This window comes from Hippocampus guttulatus, chromosome 16 (genome assembly GCF_054856545.1).
Source record: "Hippocampus guttulatus isolate MCC_2025c chromosome 16, RoL_Hgut_1.0, whole genome shotgun sequence".
In the NCBI taxonomy this organism is placed as follows: domain Eukaryota; kingdom Metazoa; phylum Chordata; class Actinopteri; order Syngnathiformes; family Syngnathidae; genus Hippocampus; species Hippocampus guttulatus.
Window position 1 is genome coordinate 12,302,260 of NC_141276.1, and position 24,746 is coordinate 12,327,005.

Sequence of the window (24,746 nt, forward strand, 5' to 3'; positions counted from 1 at the left end):
GCTCTGGCAAATCCATTGAGTTGTAGCCATTATGAAAAAGCACAATATTGGTCAGCGACTTTTTTTTTTTTTTTTTAGTTTAAAGTCAGCTGAAGCTTGGAGGCTTTTCAAGAATCGTAATTGCGACAGTTTCGCTTCAAATGAAAAGTGCTTGCCTACGTTCAATTACAAAGAGCTATTTGGTCAAATTGGTGGCCTTGAAGCAGCCACCCAGCCTTCCCTTTGATATTTTTCGCTTGTACTCATTCGAGTTGCAAGTGAGCTGCATCCTATCACCAGCTGACTAGAGAGGCCGTACGACCTGGACAGGTCGCCAGCCAATTGCAAGGCTCATACCGACAAACAACAGATTACACCCACATGCGCAGCGATGCACAGAGAGTCTTCAAATTAACATGACTTTCCGTAATTTAGCCACATACATGCAAACCATTCCTCAATGTGACACTGCTATTACGTTCCCTTATTTCAACAGTCACTGTTGTTTTTACACATCTCAAAACGTGTCATCTGTGTTTGAAAACAGCCAATCAAAATGAGCTGTTTTGACAGTATACCGAAGACTGCGTACAATTAGGATAGACAGACGTAACGTCTCAGGTTGGTAATCTTAAGGTGCGCACCAGGCCGCAACGGAAAAAAAACAAAACAATGTCTCCTATCACGGGACAAGTTGTGGTCTGTCCAAAGACAGACATCTGTAAGAGGCACTTCCGCGGTATCCGCTGTTGCTCGCCTCGCCTCACCTATCGCTCAGCAACAATCCTGAATACGTCGCTGTCAACATTTCCCAAATGTCAAGATCAAGAAGCTGTTTGCATTGTCTGTCTCACAGAGTGCCGACTGCCTTCAGAACAACAAAGACTCTCGCATTCTGTGGGCCAAGGATGACTTTCTGCTGACTACTGGCTTTGACCGGGTAAGAAGGAACTCATTTTGCTCAGTTTGCTTCCCTAAATGTTCCGATACAAATAGCTTGAAAAGAGACAAATTATGGAAAATTGAGCCGCAGGTAGACGCCTCTGGGAAGTGCTTCCCCTCGGGACATTTCCCAGTTGGTCGATGCTGAATCCTCCACAGGAACAGCCCAAATGCACCCCCCCCCCCCCCCCATTTTGCTGATGTAGACTGCAAATTTCCCTAGTGTGGGACAAATAAAGGTTATCTTATCTGATCGTATCTTATTTGGCTGCTGTCCCGAGCCCATATTCCAAGATTAGTGTGGGGAAGGAGAGAGGAGAGGTGGCAGTAAAACAGGCCAAAAATCCACTAAGTCAGGTCGCCAGGCAGGGTGAATAAATCAGAATGTATGTAATACACATCTAAAATCAGTAATTTCAAAGGCGCATATTAACGAAAGCGCCTAGCTGTCCATTTTAAAAATCGAATGTGGCTCTTGAGCACAAAGGTTTCCCCACCACTGGATTAAGAGTGTTCCATGTTGGTTCTATGCTGCACTCTGATTGTTCTATTTCTATTTCAAACGAATCAGCTCCTTCAAACTTGATACGTGCACATTGTGTCTCCCGTAAATAAGTTCTGTTCTGTTTTTAGGTGCGTAACCGTGAGGTGAGGCTTTGGGACAGCCGGAACTTGACTTCTTCTGTGAGGTCTCAGACCTTTGGCACTTCCAGCGGGTAAGTGTCGTACAAGTGTGCAACCTGCGGGGGTCCCTCGTTGTAAGTCACTGTCATGACGCCTCGCGCTTGCATGTCTTCGCCGAACCCTGTGTGTGGGATGCGTGGAAGCTGTTGTCAGACTATGAGGTTTCGCTATGCTGTAAGACAGCAATGTGGACCTCCTGTAATTGTCGCGGTGTGCCTCCACGTTCACACGGCGATGCCCTCTGAATGCATCTTTCTATTCATAACCGCTATGACGGGGTGAAGCGACCGCAGTCGGCACTTTGACACCTCAACTGCTTTTGCCACTGCAGTCGCTGCGTTTATTTTTCCAAACGTGGCTGCCGAGGGCCGACGGAAAGCAGGAATGCAGCCGGGAATTCAGTTTGCAGGGGATTTGATTTGTGCGATGCAGAGCTGTTTAGAAAAGTATTCTGTTTCATCGAGCCATCAGAGCCAGCTTTTAAGTCTGGATTTACACAATGCCCAATTCTGATGTCGTGACTGTGTCTAATAGTTGCAGTTGGTTTTGAGTGACACGTATCCAATATGACTGCTACACACACCTGAAAAAAAACCCCGCTTGCGCAGATGCCCCGATTGCACGCAAATAGCTCCACAGGCGTGACAACATGGAAGTGAACAATTATACATACATAACAAATATAAAACATTACGTAGGCGCTTCCGTGCAATGATTGAAATGGCCTCACACCCAAAGTCAGCTGGGATGAACTTCAACTCACCCGCCTCTCTGAGGACAAGGACGAAAATGGATGGGGAATAATTGTTTCATGTTATTCCAAAAATGTGCTTTGGACAAAGAAACGCCTCCCCTTTTATAGAGTCTAGCACAGTCACAATTATTCCTCTTCATGTTGAGTAAACAAATATTAATGTCTGTCTCTTTCACGTGTGTCTCGACTGGACGGTCCTTACAACAGCCTTTTTTAGACACTGCCTTCATTCAAAGCGTTCCCCTGCCGCAGCCGGCTTGCCCTCGGGTTCCTTGCGGTCGGTTGGACATTTGTGCGTTATCACGGCATGGCGGTTTTTCTCCTGAGTAATTTTGTTTGTGTTGAGCCTTGCCTCAGCGCATGTGTCGACAAATGCAGCCATCAAAAGGAGACTTTGTTTCCATTTGTCGCCGCGCTCCATTAAATTAAACTATGCCAGTTCGTGCGTGCTTGCGTGCGTGCGTGCGCAGCCGAGGAGGCTTGAAGTCAAGCATGCACAGCGGAGTATTTCCTCCCCGTCATTTTTAGGTCCAAAGTACACATAAAGAGAGATGTGTTCTTTTTTTTTTTTTTTGCTTGCCTGTTCCTAATTAAAAGGACTGCGGTAAACATGGGCTGTAATTGGAGCAGCAGCCTGGATTCTATCGCGTTAGCCTTGCCCGTCCACAGTTTTCAGTAGGACTGTTTTCATTGGGCCACAAAGTTGAAGAGGCCCTGCGCTCCAGCCAGTAGATTTGGGCTGTGGGTGGAATCATTTGGAATGGAGAATAATGAAGGGGTAATGTTGTTATTTTGGAGGGGCTCAGAGTCAAAATAACAACTGCGGCAGGGATATGTTCACATTTTGGAACGCAAACTGCACTTTTGGACCGACCAGAACACAGCAAAAGTTAGTTGCCATGACAACTGTTGCTGCTTCTTCATCGTCATCGTCGTCGTCATCTTTGTGTTTTCTTCTCCCAGAAGTCCGGAAATAGTCATAGCAACTAACTTTTGCTTTGCACAACAAGTATTTTGACCTTAGAACAGGGCTAGGCAAACTACGGCCCGCGGGCCGAATCCGGCCTGTTGGTCTTTTTAATCCGGCCCGCCGAAGGTTGGTCCACAATTAAGGTTCGATGTGAATGATTGCATTCATTTCAATTGGACTTGTAATGACAGGCATTTCGCCGCCAGATGGCGCATTGACTTGAAGTTGCAGAACACGGGGGGGCGGGGCAATCTTTTCGACCACCTAGTACCTCTGTATCGCTCTACTTCTACTGGTCTGATCACAACCCATCTGCAGCGATGCACAGGCTAAAATAGGTCATCAACAACACGTTTGTCATTTAAAAAAAAGTATATTAATACCGTACTTTCATGCTTTTGTTCTGTTGATGTTTGATATGGACTGTCAAAAAATGCAGTTTTTTTTTTAATGTACCATAGCTCGTGCTGACCTGGCCCTTCTGTCAAATTTTAAAAGTCAATGCGGCCCCTCGAGCCAAAAAGTTTGCCCACCCCTGCCTTAGAACGTTATTGTGTTATGATTTGTACCAGTTTATCGGCAACAGCTGTCTTGGAACCTGAAGCTTTTCAAGGGTACAAAAGGGCATGTCACGATGTGCGATTTACTGCTCAAAATATCGTCAACACAAAGTACAAATCTCACTCGGGTTATTGATTTGATCTTCAGCGTTAAACTGTGGTTGCAGTACTGGAAAGAGTCAAATCTAGCGATTGATTTTAAAGGGGAAAAAATTGTTGGCTCTCAAACTGGGTCAACATCCGCAGCCCGGGGTCGGGCACCACTTCTGAAAACTTTGTCTTCTCACGATTATGCATCACATTGTTAACCAGCATACAAAGAGATCAGGTCAAGCCATTTTTTGTTGTTGTTTTTCTTGATTGCCGCTTATCCTGCGGGTTGCTGGTGTGCGATCCAAGTGAATTTCGGGTGAAAAGCAGACTACAACCTACATGGGTCGCCAGTCATTCACCGGGCAACTTTTCGCACTCACATTTACACCATCACTGAGCAGGAACTGAATCCACACTTCAAAGTTAACCGAGGCAAAGAGCGTATATAAAAAAAAAATTATTTGCTTGTTTTTTTTGCGTAGCACACCTGGTGCAAATGCGCACCCTCTCCATGTAGTCTATTTCTGTGTGTTTTTCTAGCGGGGTCGTGCCTGAGTGCAGGTTCCAGTCATCAGGTGGAATGTAGCCAGGCTCCCTCCCCTTTAATCAGACAGATCGAGGAGAGGCAGGGAACACTCACCCCTTTCTTCGATCAGAGCCTGAGCGCTCTGAAAAATCAGTCCCAGATGAAGGCTTTCCTGTGGGGGATTAGGTGCAGCTGCAGCGTGGCTAACCAAAGCATACAAAAGTCCAAATTCAGAACATTTGCGCCATAGTTTGACCTCGCTCTCTTTTGTTTTCGTTCGTCGGACAGCAGTGCGTATTAAATGCTGCTGAAAGTGTCCAAATTACAAGTCTCAGGTGAATGTCCCCATCCCACTTGGCACTTCATCTGCGGAAACTTCAAAACGTCAAAGAACCTGAACGCAGTGTTCTGACAGATCAAACATGAAGCTCCGCAATCTGTTAGTCATTTAGGGTTGACATTTGGGATTCACTGTCAACAGAGGGAGTCTTGACCATCACCCCCCCCCCCCCCCCGCCCCCCCAAAAAAGCAGGAGGCTGTCCTAAAAGGGCAAAACTCAGTTAGCGTACATTTTTTACCATTACTTTGAGCACAGCTTTATCAACTGCTGTTCACTTGAATGTATGAAGTATTCCCCGCCCTCTAAAATAAAGTTTAAAGCGTACCAGCTTATGGGGGCTCCATTTTAGATCCAAAACAACATCCAGACTTTCAGTCTTGAAGCAACCAAATTACCAAGCCTTGCAGAATGAACACTTACGAGACATTTCAAGAGCAGTGACAGATCTGTTCTCAAACCAGGTTCGGTGCTTTAAATTGGCTAATAATGCGTAAAATGAAAAAAAAAACGAACCGTGGAAAGACCAACCCAATTCATTGGAGCCCTCTGGTGGTGGATAAATTTTCACTCGTGCCTTGACGCCATTTCCAGTTTGCAGTTGGTAAAGATTTTGCCAAACACGGCACCACGTTGATTATTTAGGTTTCATTTCTATTATGCAAATGCAAAATTAATCAGAGGACGCTGTTTTGACTAGCGTTGGCACATGCGTTGTATTTTTTGCTTTATTATATCATTTTGGGTTTAGCAGGGGAACCTTGAAGGGCGTTTTGTAGAAGCTAATGTGAGCTCCATTGATGTTTTAGATCAGGGGTGTCAAACTCATTTTTGTCACAGGCCACATCGTAGTGACCGTTTCCCTTGGAGGGCCGTTATGACTATGAAAACATATAATGAAGTCAAGAGTAATGGTTCACTCAACAATTGTTTCAATTATTGTAATGAGGTATTTGGTAACAAGAAGATGCTGACCATATCTCACTTATTTAATATATACGAGAAGTTGGTACAGATTTTAGCAATCATTGTAGAAGTTGACATGATTGATTTGCTTTCGCGGGCCACATAAAATGACATGGCGGGCCAGATCTCGCCCCCGGGCCTTGAGTTTGACACCTGTGTTTTAGAAGATCAAAAGTCACACAGTGACCCCCAACATAGCACAAATACAGACGCCAAGAGTCCTTTTTCCTTACCGCTCATTTTGTTCCACCAATATGTTGACTTTCTGCACTACTTGAGTTCAAGTTTTGCTAAGTTCCCAGTATGTGGAATTCTATTTGAAATTTTATTTGAGTACAAAACCGAATGGAGTAAAAAAAAAGAGAAGAAAAATAAACCATGCACACATACATGGAAGTATGCAGCCTTTAGCACAGGATATTTAAAATAATTCACAGAGGATTTTGGTTTCATCCCACAGGCTCCTTTTTGTGTGAAGTTGCCACAGAAAGAAAAATGGGGTGGAAACAAAAATTCCCTCTCTTCATCCGTCCTTCCTTCCTACCTCCTCCATCTTTTCTTCCATTCACCTTCGCTTGAATGCCTTTTGTGGTTCGCGTTTTTAAGCTAAAGCAGACGCAAGTGGCGGATGATGAGACACCAAAGGACGTGGCAGTTGAGGACGTGGTTACGGTAGTCGCACAAAGCCCTAATGCGTTTGGGGAGTTTTGGAGACCGTCCGGCCCAGGTTTTTTCCATCCTGTACCAAAATAAATAAAACAGCAGCAGCTGCAGATAATGCTTTGGTCAACATGGGAAAAAAAAAATATTTAGTTTTGCCATTTATCAAATCCAATGCCCGAGCTAGCTCAAGTGTCTGGGATCTGTTCCATGCACAGAAGCCTTTGCTGTATTTTGGGCCATCCCAATTCCATTTTGGCACATTTCACCTTTCCCTTGAGGGCAAATCTCCAGTAGCCGATCTTTCTGATGAAGACGTGAGGAAGGCTGGCAGCAGATGCGGGCCTTAAGTGGAAACAGCGCAAGGGCATTCATTGCAAAACATATGGATGCAATGCGAGGGGTTGAGTGTCAGTGCGAGGACTGCGTTGGAGCCACGTTGACAGGTCCAGAGAGAGTTGCCAGACGACAGGCACTTGGAGGGATTCTAAATATTCCAGGTCCCATTTGCGCCAATTTGTCTTGTCACTCCAGTGTCTCCGATCTTATCTGTGCTACTTAATTCTAATATATCCTCAGGTTTTACACCTGGACGTGTTTTTATAAATTACACAGTTCACAAAATGGAGCAGCTTTAGGGCTCTTTAAATCATACCTTCTACCAAATCCTGATGACACTCTTTGCTGTGGAAGGGGGAGGGGGAGAAAAAAAAATGACTTCAGCGGTGGAGAGAAGTGTGTTTCCCATTAGTTAGATGGTTTCCGCCCACCGCACAGCCCCCGCGGCCTCCGTCGCTGCCTCTGACCAGATTGTCACTGCACACCTCCGAGCTCGATAAAGGAGAGGAACGGCCCAAAGGGAACAATCAAGTGGGATTCTGGTGAACTCTCAAAAACCGTTGCAGGGACTTTAGTGAGAGGGAGTACCGTACTGGCCCGAATATAAGACGGCCCTGATTATAAGACGACCCCCTCTTTTTCAAGACTCAAGTTTGAAAAAAGACTTTTTGAACACCAAATTAATTTTTATACAGAAAATAATTACAGTACATCTGAAGCAAATGATTATAACAATATATTTGAGAGAAAAAGCATTTTATTTTGCCTCATTCAAATCTAAAGTGCAATCACATTCGTAAATGAATGGCTTCTGGTTTTGGAATGTAAATTACATCATAACTTCTCCTCAGCTGCCGGTTAACCTGGCCGATTTTTGACCCACTTTTCTCCAGATTGTCACTACATTTCTCAATTTTCTGTGATCTCTTCTATTATTTTCTTCTGTTTTCCTTCTTACCGCTTCTTCGTGCTACCACTATTTTTATTTTTATTCTTTGTGGCAGGGGTTTACTTTGGCCTGGGGAGTCAAGTTCAGCATTCGCTTCAATGATATCTGGCACCATCAAGCGTCGTGAATAGGTATAATGTCTAGACCCCGAATATAAGACGACCCCCACTTTTTCAATGCAAAAAACACCGTCTTATATTCGGCCAATACGGTATTCATCTCGATCATTCTTAGCCATCTTGATTTTCTCGCATGAAAATCTCTTTTTGACTATTTTCCCTTTTTTATGTATTTTTTTTTTTTTTAATCCGATTCTTCTAACTAATGACGCCTATTCCATTGGCTAAAGTAGGTTTCTAGTAGCAGGTCAGCCGACGTCCAAGCCGACGAAGCCAATACCATGTGGATGACGTAAACCAGCTGTCCCCAACCTTTTTCACCCCACGGAGCGGTTTAATGTCAGATTATTTTCAGGGACCGTCCTTACAACAAAATAACATGATCTAACCTGCATGAAAACTGTGGTATTTTCTAAACATAATAATAAAACTAGAATCATGATACGAGGAACGTCCTATCTGGCCGAAACACTCTCTATGATCATGTTTAAATGTGCCTTCAAAAATAAAATACCCAGAGTGGGTTTGGTGCATGGGAATCTCCCGTTGAGATAAATCCGTATTTTAAGTAGGACTCCTGATACTGTCTATTAAATGTAGCCTTCGTTTTCTTGAAAGTCGTAGGCTCCTCTTCTGTCTCCTGGCTGGGGCTTGTCCCCTTCCAAAAGACGTTTGTTTTTTTTACCCATTTTGCTAGCTCCTGGGTTTCATTTCAGCGATAACCTATCACGTGGGCGAGAAGCGCGCCTTGACCTGTGTCAAGAGACATACTGTAGACGAATGTAACAGAGAATCCGGTAAATTTTCAAAATAAAACATCTTTCAGGTTCCGAAATTAATAAAACCGAAGTAATGTAAATTATTAATTAATTCTGTGCTACCCGGTACCAAATGACCCACGGACCGATACCGGTCCACGGCCTGGGGTTGGGGACCCCTGATGTCAACTACTGTTTGATGTTCATTGGATGAGTTATTAAATAGTGTTCTACGGTCTTTCTTTCTTTAGGTAACACGATGCACAAGTGGTTAGTACTTCTGCCTCATAGTTCTGAGTTTGGAGTTTGAATCTGGGCTCCAGTCTTCCTGTCTGCACTTTGCCCTGCGTCCCTCTTGGCTAAAATGTGACCAGCGAACGTCAATCTTGATGGTTGTCCATTTTTAACATGCCTTGTCCCGAGTGAGGCCTTCAATGCAATGTGGCTTTAATACTTACCCAGTACAACTTTGAAATTGAAACTGAGGCAACCTGTATTGAGTGGTGGTTTGAGCCAAAGCCAATATTTTGGTCCTTAAGTACTGTAATATGCCATTTTCCGGATCTGCTGAACCAAGTCTTAAAATATTTCACGCAGATTTCATGATTTAATGTCTTGAATCTGTACGACACAAATATGACGCCATCTCAATGGCCACTTTTTCGATTGAGTTTGCAACATTTGCTATCATCTCCTCTTGGAGAAAAAAAAAAGTCACCTGAATCCTTCCACCCTGCTCGTTGAAAAGGACTCACCGGGAGAGGATTGGTCTGAGTAGTTGGTAGTATTTGCTCCTGGCCAGTTGATGTCACTTCCCATGTGGCTGCCATTTTTCCTCCCACGTTATGGAAACAAGTCAATGGCAGCCAAGCAGGGGGGAAATATGCCACGCTTCATTTAGTGGCAATGCGGCTGATGCAGCCACCAGTCAATTTTATTTGTGTGTCATTTTGCTAGTGCGTTTTCTCATTGGACGGAGTTCTCTGGCCGCTTACACACTAGTCATTGCAGATGACTTTCCCCTGCTATTGTCCATGCTCACTCCCCACGGCCCCTTTGTCTTCACACCAAATGTCACACCTGGAATGTGTGACGCCGCGGCGTCTGTATAAATTGGCATTTTGGACATGGCAATGTCCCGCTTCGGCGAGTTCTGTCTGTCAGGCGAATGAATGGCGCCTCTACTGTTCAGCCTCCAATGCCAATTTGCTGTGAAGTTGCAATGAGCCTACCATCTTTCTTCAAATAGTGGTTCCTACTTGAAGACATTACCACAGATCAACAGCTCCACCCAAGTAGATGCTCACTTTATCGGCTACAGTGGTACCTCTACATTCGAAATTAATTGGTTCTGGAAGAAATTTCTTAATGAGAAAATAAGGAGAGACGCATTTTCCATGTAAATGCCCTAATTCGTTCCAATCCCCCCACCCCCCCAAATTCAGACATAATTGTTTCCTAAAGCATAAACATGCATCCAAATTTGTAACAAATACATGTTACAATTAGATTATTGCACAATAAATGAGAGTTGTGGATAATGAATAGAGTAATGAATAAAAATGATGATCATTTAAATTTTAACTGCATCTTCGTTGTTTTTTGCCCTCTTTAGTCCATGTTCTCTCGCAAAAGTGGTTTTTGCCTGCTGTTTTGTAAAGAATTGATCCGACAATGTTTACTTTTGTCGGCTTTTAACAATCCTTCGAAAATGTCCAAGCCAAACATCAGCATAGTGAGCGATCGCCCGATTAGGGAACACTTTTTCTGGGTGATTCACATTTACATAAAACTGTTGGAACACCTCATGGCCTGAGGGAGAAATGACGAGGATTCTGCATAGACACATATCTATCTACACACACAGAAATATACGGCAGAGGTCCCTCTCAGCCAATGGGATGCCAGGAAGATGCTCGATAATAGCCAATGGCAGAGCAGCTATAATTATGTTGCGTTCAGGAAACTCAGAGCTGCGAGCGAGCAGGCCATACAGTATTTTTACCTTTCGTATCTTGAAATTTCTTTCTTAACAAGAGGCAATATTTTCCTGTTGAAACGTTTCATCAATTGAAAAATTCGTATGAAGAGACGTTCGTAAGTAGAGGCACCACTGTATAAACTTTTGTTGTTGACATGGAGACATTGAGCCGTTTGAACTGTTGCTGAACAAAACCTTAAGCCCAAACTGAAATGGTGAAAAACAGTTGCACGTTATATTCCTACAAGTGACTACAACATGGGTCTCAGGCTTCGCATGTCTATAATGTATTTGGGAACAAATTGGCATCTGTAAAGACCCTTTAAAGTGAAATTAGACGGGCAAATCGTTTCATGGTAAATGGTAAGTACTGTGTGTTTGTAGTTAAGACAAATTGCTGCCTGTCAGATTTCTCTCACCTGTCAGGAAATGTTATGGCAACAAAAGCGGCCCTGCTGCACCTGCACGGGCCTCCTTGCACTCCTTCTTGGGGCTCTGTGTCCATGGATGTGTCCAAAGCAAGTGCACTTGGCCCTACCCTCAGCAGATGTTAAAAATGGACATGGAAATGCAGACAGAGGGGAGAATTGGGCATGTCGTGGTGGCCAGGAAATAAGTTGCCCATTGTGCAAAAGCAGGTTGGGATTGGACTCAGAGAAGAAAAGGTTGAGGACCCTTGGGGTTAGGAGTCCAACTGAGAGGGCTCTGTAAATTTTTCTGCTCAAGCATCAACTCAGTATGAAGCCTCCTTATGTTATTTCAGTGAGGTCAATTAGTTAGACGGCAATTGTGTGGACGTTTTGTGCAAGGTTGGGGGGGGGGCAGTGACCAACTCGCTCTAGAAAAGGACTCGGATTTGTGGACTTGTAAACCCTCTGTTGTTTGGGTTGTCCTTAATTTCTTTAGCTTGGTTATGAGTAAAGCCACGTCCATCAGATACGGACTACTTGCGCCAAGTCCGTGATGTAGCCAGCTTGCGATTTGACTTCGCTTGGGATTGGCAAATTACCGTCCGGTTCCGGTTACCGGTAACTTCCTGCTCCATTCACAACATTGTCAGACTGAAAAACCTGAAAGCTTGAACTGCCATTAAAGTCTCAGTGGCAAGATCGGAAGTACGTCACAGCACTGGTGCAGTCGTCAATAGGGAAAACTTCCTCCCGTAAGGTTTGTACTTTCTTGACCTGTTCATCCATTCAGCCTTTTGCACTTGCCTCCCGCTGCCTTGAGACATGTGGAGACAACGAGCTTTGCAATGCCCTTAACGTCATTATATAGGGGCTTTGTTCCATCATCTGGTGCGTAGCGAGTGCATTGGAGGCATTCAAGGTGCAGGTGTGTATTAGATTGCAGCCCAAGCATGAGATGGAGGGCCTCCATTGCTACAGGCAATTGAGAATGGTCAGTCCCATGCATTTAATGTCTTTTAGACTTGCACGTCAAGTCAAACTTGAGTTATGGACCACTATCCAAACAATATTTATCGTCGTTTGACAGTTGTGGTGACAAAGGGAATCGGGCAAGTGTGTCTTTTGAGATGCATTCAGGCGTGACATAGCCGATGCTTATCTGGATCGAGTAGGAGTTTTGCGTTTTTGTTGTTTTTTGCTTTTTTGTGGAAACCCATGAAAATGAGCATTGGTCCTCTTTTGTACCTTGATGTCACGCGTCCTGCTGTTCTTGCTTTGCTGCTGGATTCTACTGAATGCCGTTTGTTAAGGTCAGCTCTCAAAGAGAGGGTGAAAAGACCACATATTGCACAAAGATCCTTCGATAAACATTTGAACGCAAGACCAGCACGGACAAGGCAGGAGGTCCTCCACGGCAGGAAAATATTGAAACGTCCACTTGTCCCTTCAGAGACGAAAGAGGACAAAGCTGGAGAACTGCTGGGCCTTTCACCCATACGTTCCCAGCTTGTGTCCTGAGGTGGTCTGGCTTTTCAGTAGCACTGGACTGAAACAAAAACGAGCTTGCTGGACAAGTGGCACTTGGGAGATGGTTCTGAACACTTCCTGACCATCGTTGCTTTCTTACTGTCTATGGTAGCTAATGGGCAGATTCCACAACCTGAACTGTGAGCGCTTCAACAATGGACAACATCTGACCTCACCCACATTACGAAGAAATGACAGCGACTCTACTTCCTCAGAGACCAATAGATTATCAGCCCTTTGCAAGAAATGTCATACAGCCGAAACTACTTCATCACATTTATCACCGATGAAAAAGAAGAATTTGCGAGCGTAAACACTATATACTTCATGTGCTGTTCATACATATATAAAAAAATACACAGGCTAGGCTCAGAAGTCTCAGGTTCAGCTCAGGGAGGAAATAGGAAAATGTTTAAAGCAGAGACACAGATTTGTGATGCAAAATGCAAGTGTGTTAACTCCCCTAAAAAATTCTAAATATTTTACATTGTTTATATCAACAAATTCCTAAATCCAAGAACGCCCTGCGGATTGAGAGTCCTGCGTTTCTGCAAAGTCGATGCAAATGCCAATCGGATGTTCAGTGTAAGTGTTTGTAGGATGTTTCAAGGGAGAGAAAGTTCATTCAAAGTTCATGTAATCTTGAATATTACTTTATGTTGTTATTTCATTTCAAATACTGCACCATGAAACGATGCAAATTACTTTCTGTACAATGTGTGCAGCGGTCAAGTGTTAATTGGCAAACAAATGTCAACTAATTCAAATGACTAAATAAGAAACAGCCGAAGTAGGAAATAACAAAAACTCAAAACCATTTGAAGAAAAATACCAGAATAACATCATGTTGATATTAACAGGAATAGAATCACCTCAGGACAAATATTGTTCGTGTTAGCTCCCAAAAATTTGTGTCTGGGTCCCATTTTATCTGTCATCTTATTGTTTTTTTGTTTTGTCCATCCATCCATCCATCCATCTTCTACCGCTTATCCGGGGCCGGGTCGCGGGGGCAACAGCTTTAGCAGGGAAGCCCAGACTTCCCTCTCCCTAGCTACTTCTTCCAGCTCTCCCCAGGGGATCCCGAGGCGTTCCCAGGCCAGCTGGGTGACATAGTCACTCCAGCGTGTCCTGGGTCTTCCCCGGGGTCTCCTCCCGGTGGGACATGCCCGGAACACCTCACCAGGGAGGCGTTCAGGAGGCATCCGAATCAGATGCCCAAGCCACCTCATCTGGCTCCTCTCGATGTGGAGGAGAAGCGGCTCGACTCTGAGCCCCTCCCGGATGACCGAGCTTCTCACCTTATCTCTAAGGGAGAGCCCGGACACCCTGCGGAGAAAACTCATTTCGGCCGCTTGTATCCGGGATCTCGTTCTTTCGGTCACGACCCATAGCTCGTGACCATAGATGAGGGTTGGAACGTAGATCGACCGGTAAATTGAGAGCTTCGCCCTTTGGCTCAGCTCCTTCTTCACCACGACAGACCGATACAACGTCCGCATCACAGCAGACGCTGCACCGATCCGCCTGTCGATCTCTCGCTCCCTCCTGCCCTCACTCGTGAACAAGACCCCAAGATACTTAAACTCCTCCACTTGGGGCAAGATCTCTCCCCCGACCCGGAGGGGGCACTCCACCCTTTTCCGACTGAGGACCATGGTTTCAGATTTGGAGGTGCTGATTTTCATCCCAACCGCTTCACACTCAGCTGCGAAACGCTCCAGTGAGAGTTGGAGAGCCCCGTTTGAAGGAGCCAACAGCACCACATCATCTGCAAAAAGCAGGGATGCAATACTGAGGCCACCAAAACGGACGCCCTCAACGCTTCGGCTGCGCCTAGAAATTCTGTCCATAAAGATTATGAACAGAATCGGCGACAAAGGGCAGCCTTGGCGGAGTCCTACCCTCACTGGAAACGATTCCGACTTTGACTCCGGGGCGGCCCGGTAGCCCAGTGGTTAGCACGTCGGCTTCACAGTGCAGAGGTACCGGGTTCGATTCCAGCTCCGGCCTCCCTGTGTGGAGTTTGCATGTTCTCCCCGGGCCTGCGTGGGTTTTCTCCGGTTTCCTCCCACATTCCAAAAACATGCGTGGCAGGCTGATTGGACGCTCTAAATTGTCCCTAGGTGTGAGTGTGGGCGTGGATGGTTGTTCGTCTCTGTGTGCCCTGCGATTGGCTGGCAACTGATTCAGGGTGTCCCCCGCCTACTGCCCGGAGATGGCTGGGATAGGCTCCAGCACCCCCCGCGACCCTAGTGAGGATCAAGCGGTTCGGAAAATGGATGGATTTTGTTTTGTCCTTGATTGTAAAGTGTCGTTGAGTGTTGTGAACGGCGCTTATAAATAAAATGCATTATTATTCCACCAAATAGAAAATGAGCGGCTAACAATTAGCATGCTGAAACAAACAATTGAATCAGCTCATCAGTTCCCTTATTGTTTTGCTTTTCCCAGTAGTAGGGTAACACAAATGACATGCGTTTGCGTGAGAGGCACCTATCAATTGATCAGTTACCGGCAACAGATTGGACCAGGACATTGATCACCCTAACATTCCCCGGCACGTGGCTCGCACCGCCATTTAAAAGAAGTGACATCTAACGCCATACAAAATAACATCAGACGTCAGAGGTGACACACAGCCGAAATCACGTGATTATCGCCTCACTATAAAAACACAGAAAGAGGGAAATGAAGGTAACAACATATTGTTCAAATAATATAAACTGTCAAGGCCACTTAATCACAGACTACAATAATGTATTATTATTATTATATTAGATTATTGTTATAAGTATTCAATTCAATTCAATGTATCATGAATATACAATAATCATCCAGGTTACACAAGACTTTCTGTGACATTCAGTTGTTCTGCTTTAGCGCGACTGACTTAATAACCAGAGATGATTTAGAGAAAGACAGACTTCTATCAATTCCTTCACCATTCGAGCTCTCAAAACGTGGCGCGTTTATGATTCGATTTCCGCCATTGGTTGAAGACACCCGTTGTTCGATCAGCTGTAGTGAGTGACTCGCTAGATACAGTCAAACGTTGGTTTTCGTCCATAATCCGTTCCAGAAGGCTGTTTGAAATCCGAAATTGTTCTAAAATCGAAACCACGTTCTTTTTAAAATAAAAATGTTTACTGAACACGTCTGCTCACAATGGAAAGCAACACGAGGAAGCGTCACTTCCTCGTCTACACTTCTAAGGAAGGCGAGAGGAGTCAAATGGTGCATTCAAGTGCGCTCAGTTCGTTCGAGAACCGAAATTTGTTTGTTATCCGAGGAATAAAAAACTCGACATTTTTGGTCGAAAACCGAATTGGTTGAGAACCGAGACGTTCGAAAACCGAGGTTTGACTGTACTTGGTTTCGAAACGAACTGCATCTTTTTTTAGGGACACAGTGGCTTGTCCAAGGTACTGCTTTTGTAGCCTCCTTGGGAGTCCTTAACCCTGCAAAAGATTCAAACTTGGGAGTCTGATAATTAGTCCTTTGGGAAACTTTAGTGTAGATCTTAGCTCAGGAGATGGAAAGCGACTCCTACTGTACCCCTACTTCTTGCGTCTTCGAAATGCTATATTGCTCTGACCCGATACCCCTTTGCTGCAATACTCATTTTCTCTTGTCCTCTTGTCTTTTTTCTCTTGAATTTTCACCCATAAATATAAAGTGTTGAGTCTGCAGCCGCCTTCCCAACCCACACTGCAAAAAAAACATGGCTGTTAAAAGACACGTGGCCCTGGTCGTACAGACACAAGTGCCTCCTGATGTGAAAACCGGCAAAGTCCCTTTTCGATTGACTGATGAGATAGCGAGACGAAAGGTTACAGGCTGTTGACGGCCAGAAAGAAAGAGAGACCGAGCGACAGGAAATCAGGAAAGAGAGAATGCGTCCTGGCTGCTGAGATGGAGTTGGCAGCGTGTTCCCCGCTTCTGACCTTCACGTGGTTTCTGTAAATTATATCTCTTAAGATGGAAAATATGCAGCGGTAGAGCTCGAGAGACCCTCACTCCACCCCCATCAACTCTTGCGTCTGCTTTACCCCTTTTCCGAAATACTTCATCCATCTATAGCGCCTCCTTCTTTTTTGTCTGATTTATTCTCTGGTCTCTATTAAGTCGTTTCCTTCTTTGGTGACTCCAATTTTATGTCATCCATCCATCATTCTGCTCCATCTTGGGCATCCGCATATAGCGTGTGTTTTTCTGTCATCTTCTTCCCCCCATCTCGCTCCCCCACAGTTATGCTATTTTCTGCTACGCACGGAGGATACATTTAGCTTGCGGTCGCTTGGGAAGTAATGGCTACATTAGTACGGGGGTCTGCTGAATTACTACGTTCTCCGAGCAGCAACGGGTTCTGCGCGCACTGATGCGAACTTTCCACCGAGCCGAACCCACCCACTTGGGATGGCCGCATGCGCTTTGGGCTGCCCGTTGCACCCGTTTCCAGGCCGCTGCCCGGGCAGGCAGGCACTCGCGCAGGCACGCGGCGTCGGCCTGCCTCTGTTTATGTTTGTTCAACGTGGTGGCGGTTTTCACACTGTGCCGAGGCGAAGGGAAAGCATCAGACGGTCTGGCACACAAATACGCTCGAACAAAGCACTCGGACGCTGGTCAAGTTGCGACTGCTGTGGCGCTGCGAGTGGCTTTTGGCACTCATCGCTGCTCGCCAGACAGAAGTCATTTCGGCTTGCCTGCGCGTGTGCATGAGGCGGAAAGGCGCTCGAGCTGGGCAAAGGATTCGATTATGTTGCTGTTTCTGGCCTTTGAATTATGGTTGTGCTTGACACTATATCGCTTTCGCAACAAAAAGTCGTCAAAATGAATTCAGAGGGTTCTGGGTTTATAAATTGGTTCCATTCCTTCGGCAGTGGAACCAGAAATGGTTCTTTTGTCGCAACCCCATACGCGGTTCACGAACCTAAGCTAACGCAGGAGTGAAGTTTCAGTAAGTATTTGTATGAAAACGAATTCTAGGCCGAAAATTAAATGGACAACAAAACTCTGGCAGTAGCTGTGTCCTTCTTGCGCAAAATGGTATATTCTTACGATGCACTGTTCTAGCATAACTAATCGATGCTATTGCAGCAGTTAAGTTGTATTAAAACACTTCTTAGGCCATGAATACAAAACAATCAAATAAAAACTAGTGAATATGGCCAAAACTCAGCATACCTTCTCGTGCCGCCTGACCACATGTTGTAATGCTGCTGCGCGCAAATGAGTTTATTGTGCGCCATTCGTAACTGTCCTAAACAGATTCTGACATGAAGGAGAGTAAAATATCCTTCGTTTTTTTTTTTTTTTTAATGAGTTTGCGATGACGTGTGCAAGGTAAAATGGCGTGTTCCTACAAAGCTCTGCAAAGTCATCAGATTGGCATCGGCATCTTATGTTGAAATCAGCATTCGTTTCATAGTTGGGCTTCTTTTATTGACTGATTCTGACATGCGTGCGTCAACATTCTTCATCCGACGTTGCTTGACACTTGGTTTTGTAAAATCAAAGTCACCACAATCATCTTAAAGGACCTCTTTGCGCCTGCATCGCTACTTTGCCTTCACTAATCAGGATGCATAAACAAAGCGGTCTAATGACCGCAGATCAGTCTGTTTAAAAAAACAAGAAAAAAGGCCATTCTGCTACGCGTTCACTCACTCACGACTAATCAGCTACCAGACACTTATGACTCTCCACACCCTTCCTACGACAGGATTAGCGGTGCGTGTGTGTCTGTGTGTTTCTATTCTAATCATCGCATGTGGAACCCGCCCCCCGCCTCCCCTTTACCCTCTGACCTTGTGTTTTCTGCAGTCGGCCCAAACAGGTGTTTGTTGGCCGGAAGTCGACGGGCCCATTCCTGCAGGCTTAGGGTTCAAAGGCCAGGGTTCAAGGGTCACGATCTAGCAGGGGGTTGTTTAAGCCTGCCATTCGGTTCTGCCAGTGATCATTTGCGTTTAGGCTGGATGGACATGTTTAGAGAAAACGGTAATTAGTCGCAGTGATGTGGATGACAACGGTCTCGCACATGGTTTGTTTCTAATCCATGGAGCCTCATGTTTTTTTAATTATTTAATCTATTTATTGCTGTATTTTAAATCGACATGTAGAATGGCAAGTGGCGATGAAATTTCATGCTTCCGGTCCATATGAGTCGACTTTTCATGCTTCCTCAAGATGCAATGCATTGAATAATATTCCACACACGTGCATTTCTTCGTTCAGCGCAAGTGATGTCCTCTCTTTATGTCTGGCTGAATTCCAGGTGTGTCTAATGTATTTGCACTGGTTTTGCTGCATCACCCCAGCTTGTTTGTTTGTGGCTTGGTGTGTGCCCGTTCCTCTCACGGGCGCACCGGTTGTGTCATCCATGTAGGATGAATAAATGCCTCCCTATCAAAACTGGGTAGTCAATAAATAAATGAATAAATCTGGTTCCTTGTGAGAGCCAAACTGCAATTTTGTAAATTCCTGCTTTGTTCCCTATAAATTCACGTTCATCCCAATGGAAAGTTTCCAACTTTGAAATTTCCCGGGATTTTGCAACACACAGACATGAACGATTTTGACAGCTGAGAACTCCGCTGCTAACCAAAACAGCAGAACCACGATTCAATTAAAATGTGGAAACACTGTTGTAAATGGTGCCGTTACCAGTGAATGGTGCCCCAGTCGATTCTGAGATGTGGTGGTCATGTTTTTTTTTTTGGGGCGTCCATGTTTATTTATTGCAGATCCACGAGACTGGCTTGCTCCCCCGTTAGCCTCTGTGCTTGCAACTTCCACATATTCTTCTGATTCATTTTGTTTTATTTGGCATATGATAACACAGTTGAATGTTTTTATTTTCGGGGGTTGACAAAAATCTATGACATTCCAAAAATGTCAAAGCATATGTAAAGGCCTCCACTCATCTGCAGTTGATTCATCCGAGCTCATTTTGATGCGTATGATGCCTGAGTTGACATCTGAAATTGTTTGGCCACCATCACTGAAGGTTTCAAACTTTGCCTCTGGCATTTCTTCTCACTTCTGGCACTTAAACACTTGTTCAGTCTGTTTCTTCTCTTCATCACAGCTGTTTTCCTTTTTTTTTCTATGAAGGCCACATGAGGTTATAAAGCTTGCTTTGAGCCGACAAACCCACAACTCAGCCCAAGTGAACCGCCCGTAAGGCTAATGAGGGATTATTTTTATCTGACTTATCTTCCGGAAGACTGCTCTGCATTTGACACATTGCGGAAGGATGGTTTTTCCAAGCATGCACTCCTGTTCTGTCCTCTTCAAAACCTTTTACCTACATCAGGCGTATCCCCAATGTGGTGACCCAGGCGCCCTTTTTGGCCCTGAAGCTTTGTTTATTTTCTTGTCCCGCAGTATATACAAATTATTTGTGTGGTCATCTATAAGAAAATGTCAAGATGTAGCCTGCTTAGCATTGATTTATAGCTCAATAAACGTGTACCTTAGACACCTCTTATGATGGATCCTTGTTTTCATCACCTCCCTTCTTAATTCCACTTCAGAAAATAACCTTCCTCCATTCCCTCATAAATAGAATGCCCTTACTGGTTGATCGTCATTCTTCATCTTCATCACTGTGCTTGTGAAGAATGTCACAACCTTCAATCATCCTGCCACCAAGTTTGATTGCGTTCCACTGAATAGCCGGGTTTTATTTGGTCCCTCTTTCCACCAGGTTGGTGGAAGAAATCAAAACGGAGGGGATAGTCTCCGGAATCATAAATCCTAATTCTCCAACCAAGTTTCTCCTGAGAAGACAAGTAATGTTTCTCAGCTTCAATTTAGTCATGAGCCAAAGGCTTCCATTTTCTCTGTGCCATGTCAGAGGTTTAATGTCCATGGTGTTTGGGGCACAGACAGGAGGGCTTGAAAATATGCAGCTTTCGAAGGAAATCGACAAATCGGAGCATCCAGGGTCAGGTTTGGGCTGTGACTACTTGTGGTTTATGGGTCTCTTCAGGCTACAGATTTTATCAACAAGGCAGTTGGTAGAGCTCCCACTTTGTGGAGCTGAGTTCTTGGAGTTGCCTCTTTTATGCTGAGTCATCAAAGGTCTACATGACAAAGACCGACTCAAGGTTTAAATTTGGGAACGACTGGACCCACTACCCTGGACATGGCAAACTGTACTATCACGCGATGAAAGTGGCTGTAGAATTTGTTGTCTTTTAAATTCGATAAATCCTTCATATCCTACCTTAATCCTAACTATTATCTTGTTTTACCTCCAAATAATTATAACAATGACGAAACCTTAGCCCCGAGCACCGGAGCATGATCGGGCGCAAACAAGTGTATACGAGAGCATTCTAACCTGAATGCAAGCAAAGTCTTGTCGTAATGACTGGGATTCTCCCACTTGGCATGTTGCAGTTTGCAGACTGCAGCCTCCTGTTTATGTTGGTTTTGATCACACAATGTCTTCTCTGTCTGCCACGGGGCCCCAGTTCCACTTTTTCACGCTGCATGGCGGATTCTGTCCTGACGGTTTGAGCTGAGAAAACAACTTTCAACAGCTTGTGCCACATGATTGGCAGCTGACATCCAGCCAAAGTCGTTTTGCTTTAGCAAAGGAAATTAGGTTGCACCGTGTGCCAGGAACCCATCGCATTCAACTCAAACAAATACATTCATGAAATCCCGTTGGAGGTTTCACGTGATAAAGGTTATAAGTTGCATCTCTTTCAAGGGATATATGCTGGTAGTAATGCTTGGCGCATTGATGACATGGAAAAACTGGCTTTGAAATACCCAAGTGCAGCAGATCAGTCTTGGCAATTGAGTCCGAAACGGGTCTGGGCCGACGGTCTCGATAACCAAAAATGTGCAAAACCGACGACTCCCGGGTCATAAGATAAGATAAGATATCCTTTATTTGTCCCACACTGGGGAAATTTACAGTTACATTACATTTAAATTTAAAGTTAAATTACATGACTGCATGAATTAGAACGAGAAACCGATTGTCATCAATCAGTAGTGCCACGGCATGAAATTACGACCCAAGCAGCATGTGAAATGTGTCGCATGTGACGGCGCGCGTACATGCTGGAGTAAAGTCCTCTCCGAGCTTCTCCCTCTGCTGCCGCACGCTGGCGAGCGGGCCATGTTTATACGCACATGAGAGCAACTGCATTTCGTGTGTTATTAGTCCTTGGGAAAGATTAATGGCAAGCAAAGGTGGAATGTGTGGCAGGCGAGCGAGCGAGCGGTGGAAACGAGGCAAGAGCCAACAAACAGAGCCAGAGAAGCAGCTTCTACAAACAAAGCAGTGCTGTGTTTTTTTTGTTGTTTTTTTTAAATCCCCCCGACTCAGCGCTTCTTCTCTTGCACTTTGCGGAGTTCTTTTTGTATTTATTAGCATGCGGCCACATAGTATGACGAATGTTCCGTTCTCCTCGGGCACTTCCTGGTTTGCCATGTGTGCAAATTGATTGAGTTCTTTTGCCCTCTGCACTTGATTCCGTTCTGCAATCTGCGGACCCTGAAGGCACCAGGTGGAGGTTGGTCTTGAGGTGACTGTCAGGTCAGCAGTAGAATGCACGGTTAGGAGTCCCTTGCGGGGAAAAATACAAATAACTCAAAAAAATATACCTCGGAGATATAAAAATGCCATATTTTTGTGATGTGAAAATAACTCCAAATGAAGCTCAGCTGTTCTAATTGGCTTTTCCTGATTTTCTTTTGAGCAGAAGACCGACGATTTTGTGCTAATACGGCATTCCATTTGGAACTCTACAACCCCCAGTTGCAAGGCAAGGTGTTCTTGAGGTGTTGAGCAGTCTTGTGTTTGCACCAAACATACTGTACCATTTGGAATTACAACCCAAAAGTTCAAAGATGGTTTTAAAGGCCTGTAACAAAATCTTGTCACTTGAATTACACAGCCACTGGAAAGACACTCAAGTCATATGTCACCAAAACCGTGTTAAACAGTTTTTTTTGCCAATTTTATCCCAGAATGCACATTACTGTGCATCTTACATCATTTTCCGCGAACCAGGAAGTAGCCTGTCCCTCAAACAAAACATTTTTTTCCACTTTCTTTCGCTTATAAGAAAATGAAACCAAATCTAACAGTTCACCAACTGCAGGTCCAGACCTGTTGCACACGTTTAAAGGTCTAGTGCAGTGGTCCTCAACTAGAAAGGCTGTAGGTCCACTTTTTTTTTTTTTATAAGACCAAGGTCCGGTTCCATGCACGGCGGTCATGGGCAGCAGGGCTATATGCCAATTTAGTATGGTCAAGCCAAGCTTATACAAATCAACACTCCTCACAACCAACCAATAATGGGGTGCATGAAAATAACAATTATTCACTTTGCCAGTACACAGCAAATAATGAGAGGTATTGTGTTGAGGCAGAGGAACTCTTTTATTTTGTTAAGTTGTGCCTGCATAATAATAGAAATAGCCCTTTTAGGGAAATAAGACATTTTTACTTTAACTTTGTTAAACAGTAGTTGTCTTTTTTTCCCTTAATTTAACAAAAGCAAAACAAAATACTCATTTTACCAAAATAAATACTAAACATGAAAACAAAAATATTATTTTCATTTGTACAATTCCCCTTTTCACATCCCCTCTGAAATCACTGAAAAATATATCAGAAGAGGAGTTAAGAACCATTTTAAATACTGACACAAGGGAGCACAGGAATGTGCAGTGCTGTTCTTCCACTAAAGGTGAATGCAATGTCTGAGGCATGCAAATATTATTTGAGGACGCCATTGGGATGTTCATTTACCATGTTGCGGTGTTCTGCTGTTAAACAGCTGCAAAGATCCCCGGGTAGATGAGAGCAAAACTGCACACAATCGAAACCTCCCGCGATTCGTCTTGTCTAATTGTCTGTGTGCGGCTCTCCTGTGCTGAAGCTGTGAGCACACTGTGAGCATCAAAGTTGGCTGACATCCAAGGGACCAAGTTTCTCTGGGCTCCAGGGGAACAAAAAGCGAGTCTGCTTTTAAGGAAAGAATCACATCAAGGAGCATATGCGTGCGCACACACCTCTTTCCTTTTCACACATAAACATTAGCAGATGCCTGCGCAGTGCAATGCATGCATTGTTTCAGCTGCAGGCATTGCCGTTGCATGACATCATCACCTGCGTTTTCTTTACCTGAAACCGCTCCACCGTGTTCGCATGTGCTCACGATTAGGACCCATCTGTGGCCGTCTCCCGACAGTTTCCCCCCGCCAAATTCTTCCTAAACACTCACGGAAGGATGGAAAGTTATGGCCGCCCAAGCCACGGGGGTGTACATTGTGTTTTTGTTTCTCGGAAGTTTGCGTTCAATGAGCAAATGGACTCAGTGGGGCCCGTTTTATGGTTCGAGGTAGTTAGTGTTCTTGGGCCACTTTGTGTGTTTGTATGTTGGTGTGCGTGCATGCTGTTTTGATTCCCTCCCAGCATCTCAGTCATAAAACATATGGGTGGTCAGACTGTGTAAAGTGCGATGTTAAACAACTCATTCGTAAAAGTCATTTTCAAAGGTTGAATCTGCTTCCGCCCAATCAGGAGCTTTAAGAGCTTGTTCACACACTACAGTTGCTCATAAATGGTCTCATTCCAGTTGGATTTGAAAAGTGGGTGCCCCGCTGCATCCAAGAATCCATTCTTGGTTTTCATTGACAGGCGTTGTTGTTAGCATTAGCATTCCAGAGTGCACAGACTGCTTCGACCAGGGGTGTCAAACTCATTTTTGTCGCAGGCCACGTTGTCGTTACGGTTTCCCTTGGAGGGCCGTTATGAATTTTGGGAAACCATATAAATGTTTAATTCCCTCCACATATTATGTACAGAGCGGACAACAAATTGATGAATAACTAGTTTTAAAATCCAACGTCAAGAATAATGACTGTTATTGTGGATTACATATCACAATTTGAAATTTTGGTTCAGACTTTAGCTAGCATCATGGAACTTGACATGTTTGATTTGCTTTTGCGGGCCACATAAAATGATGTGACGGGCCAGATCTGGCCCCCGAGCCGTGACTTTCACACCTGTGGCTTAGACTGTCGTCTTCGTCTTGATTCATTTTCAACAGTCAGTAACCGCACAGCGCTCTTGTGTTTTAGCATTTAGCATTTGAAGTCCAACGAGGGCTAAAAACATGATCTTAATGACGATAGTGTACGTCCAGCTCCAC

The 24,746-nt window shown here is 44.6% G+C and overlaps 1 protein-coding gene across 2 annotated transcripts in view; it reads left to right on the plus strand.

The window, feature by feature from the left end:
• Positions 1–24,746, plus strand: part of coro7 (coronin 7) — a 114,653-nt gene that overhangs the window by 31,576 nt on the left and 58,331 nt on the right. For both annotated transcript variants that reach the window (XM_086133984.1, XM_086133983.1), the window contains exons 8-9: positions 836–919; positions 1,555–1,637. In XM_086133984.1, coding sequence (XP_085990110.1) covers positions 836–919; positions 1,555–1,637 — 167 coding nt within the window. The remainder of the gene's footprint in view (positions 1–835; positions 920–1,554; positions 1,638–24,746) is intronic.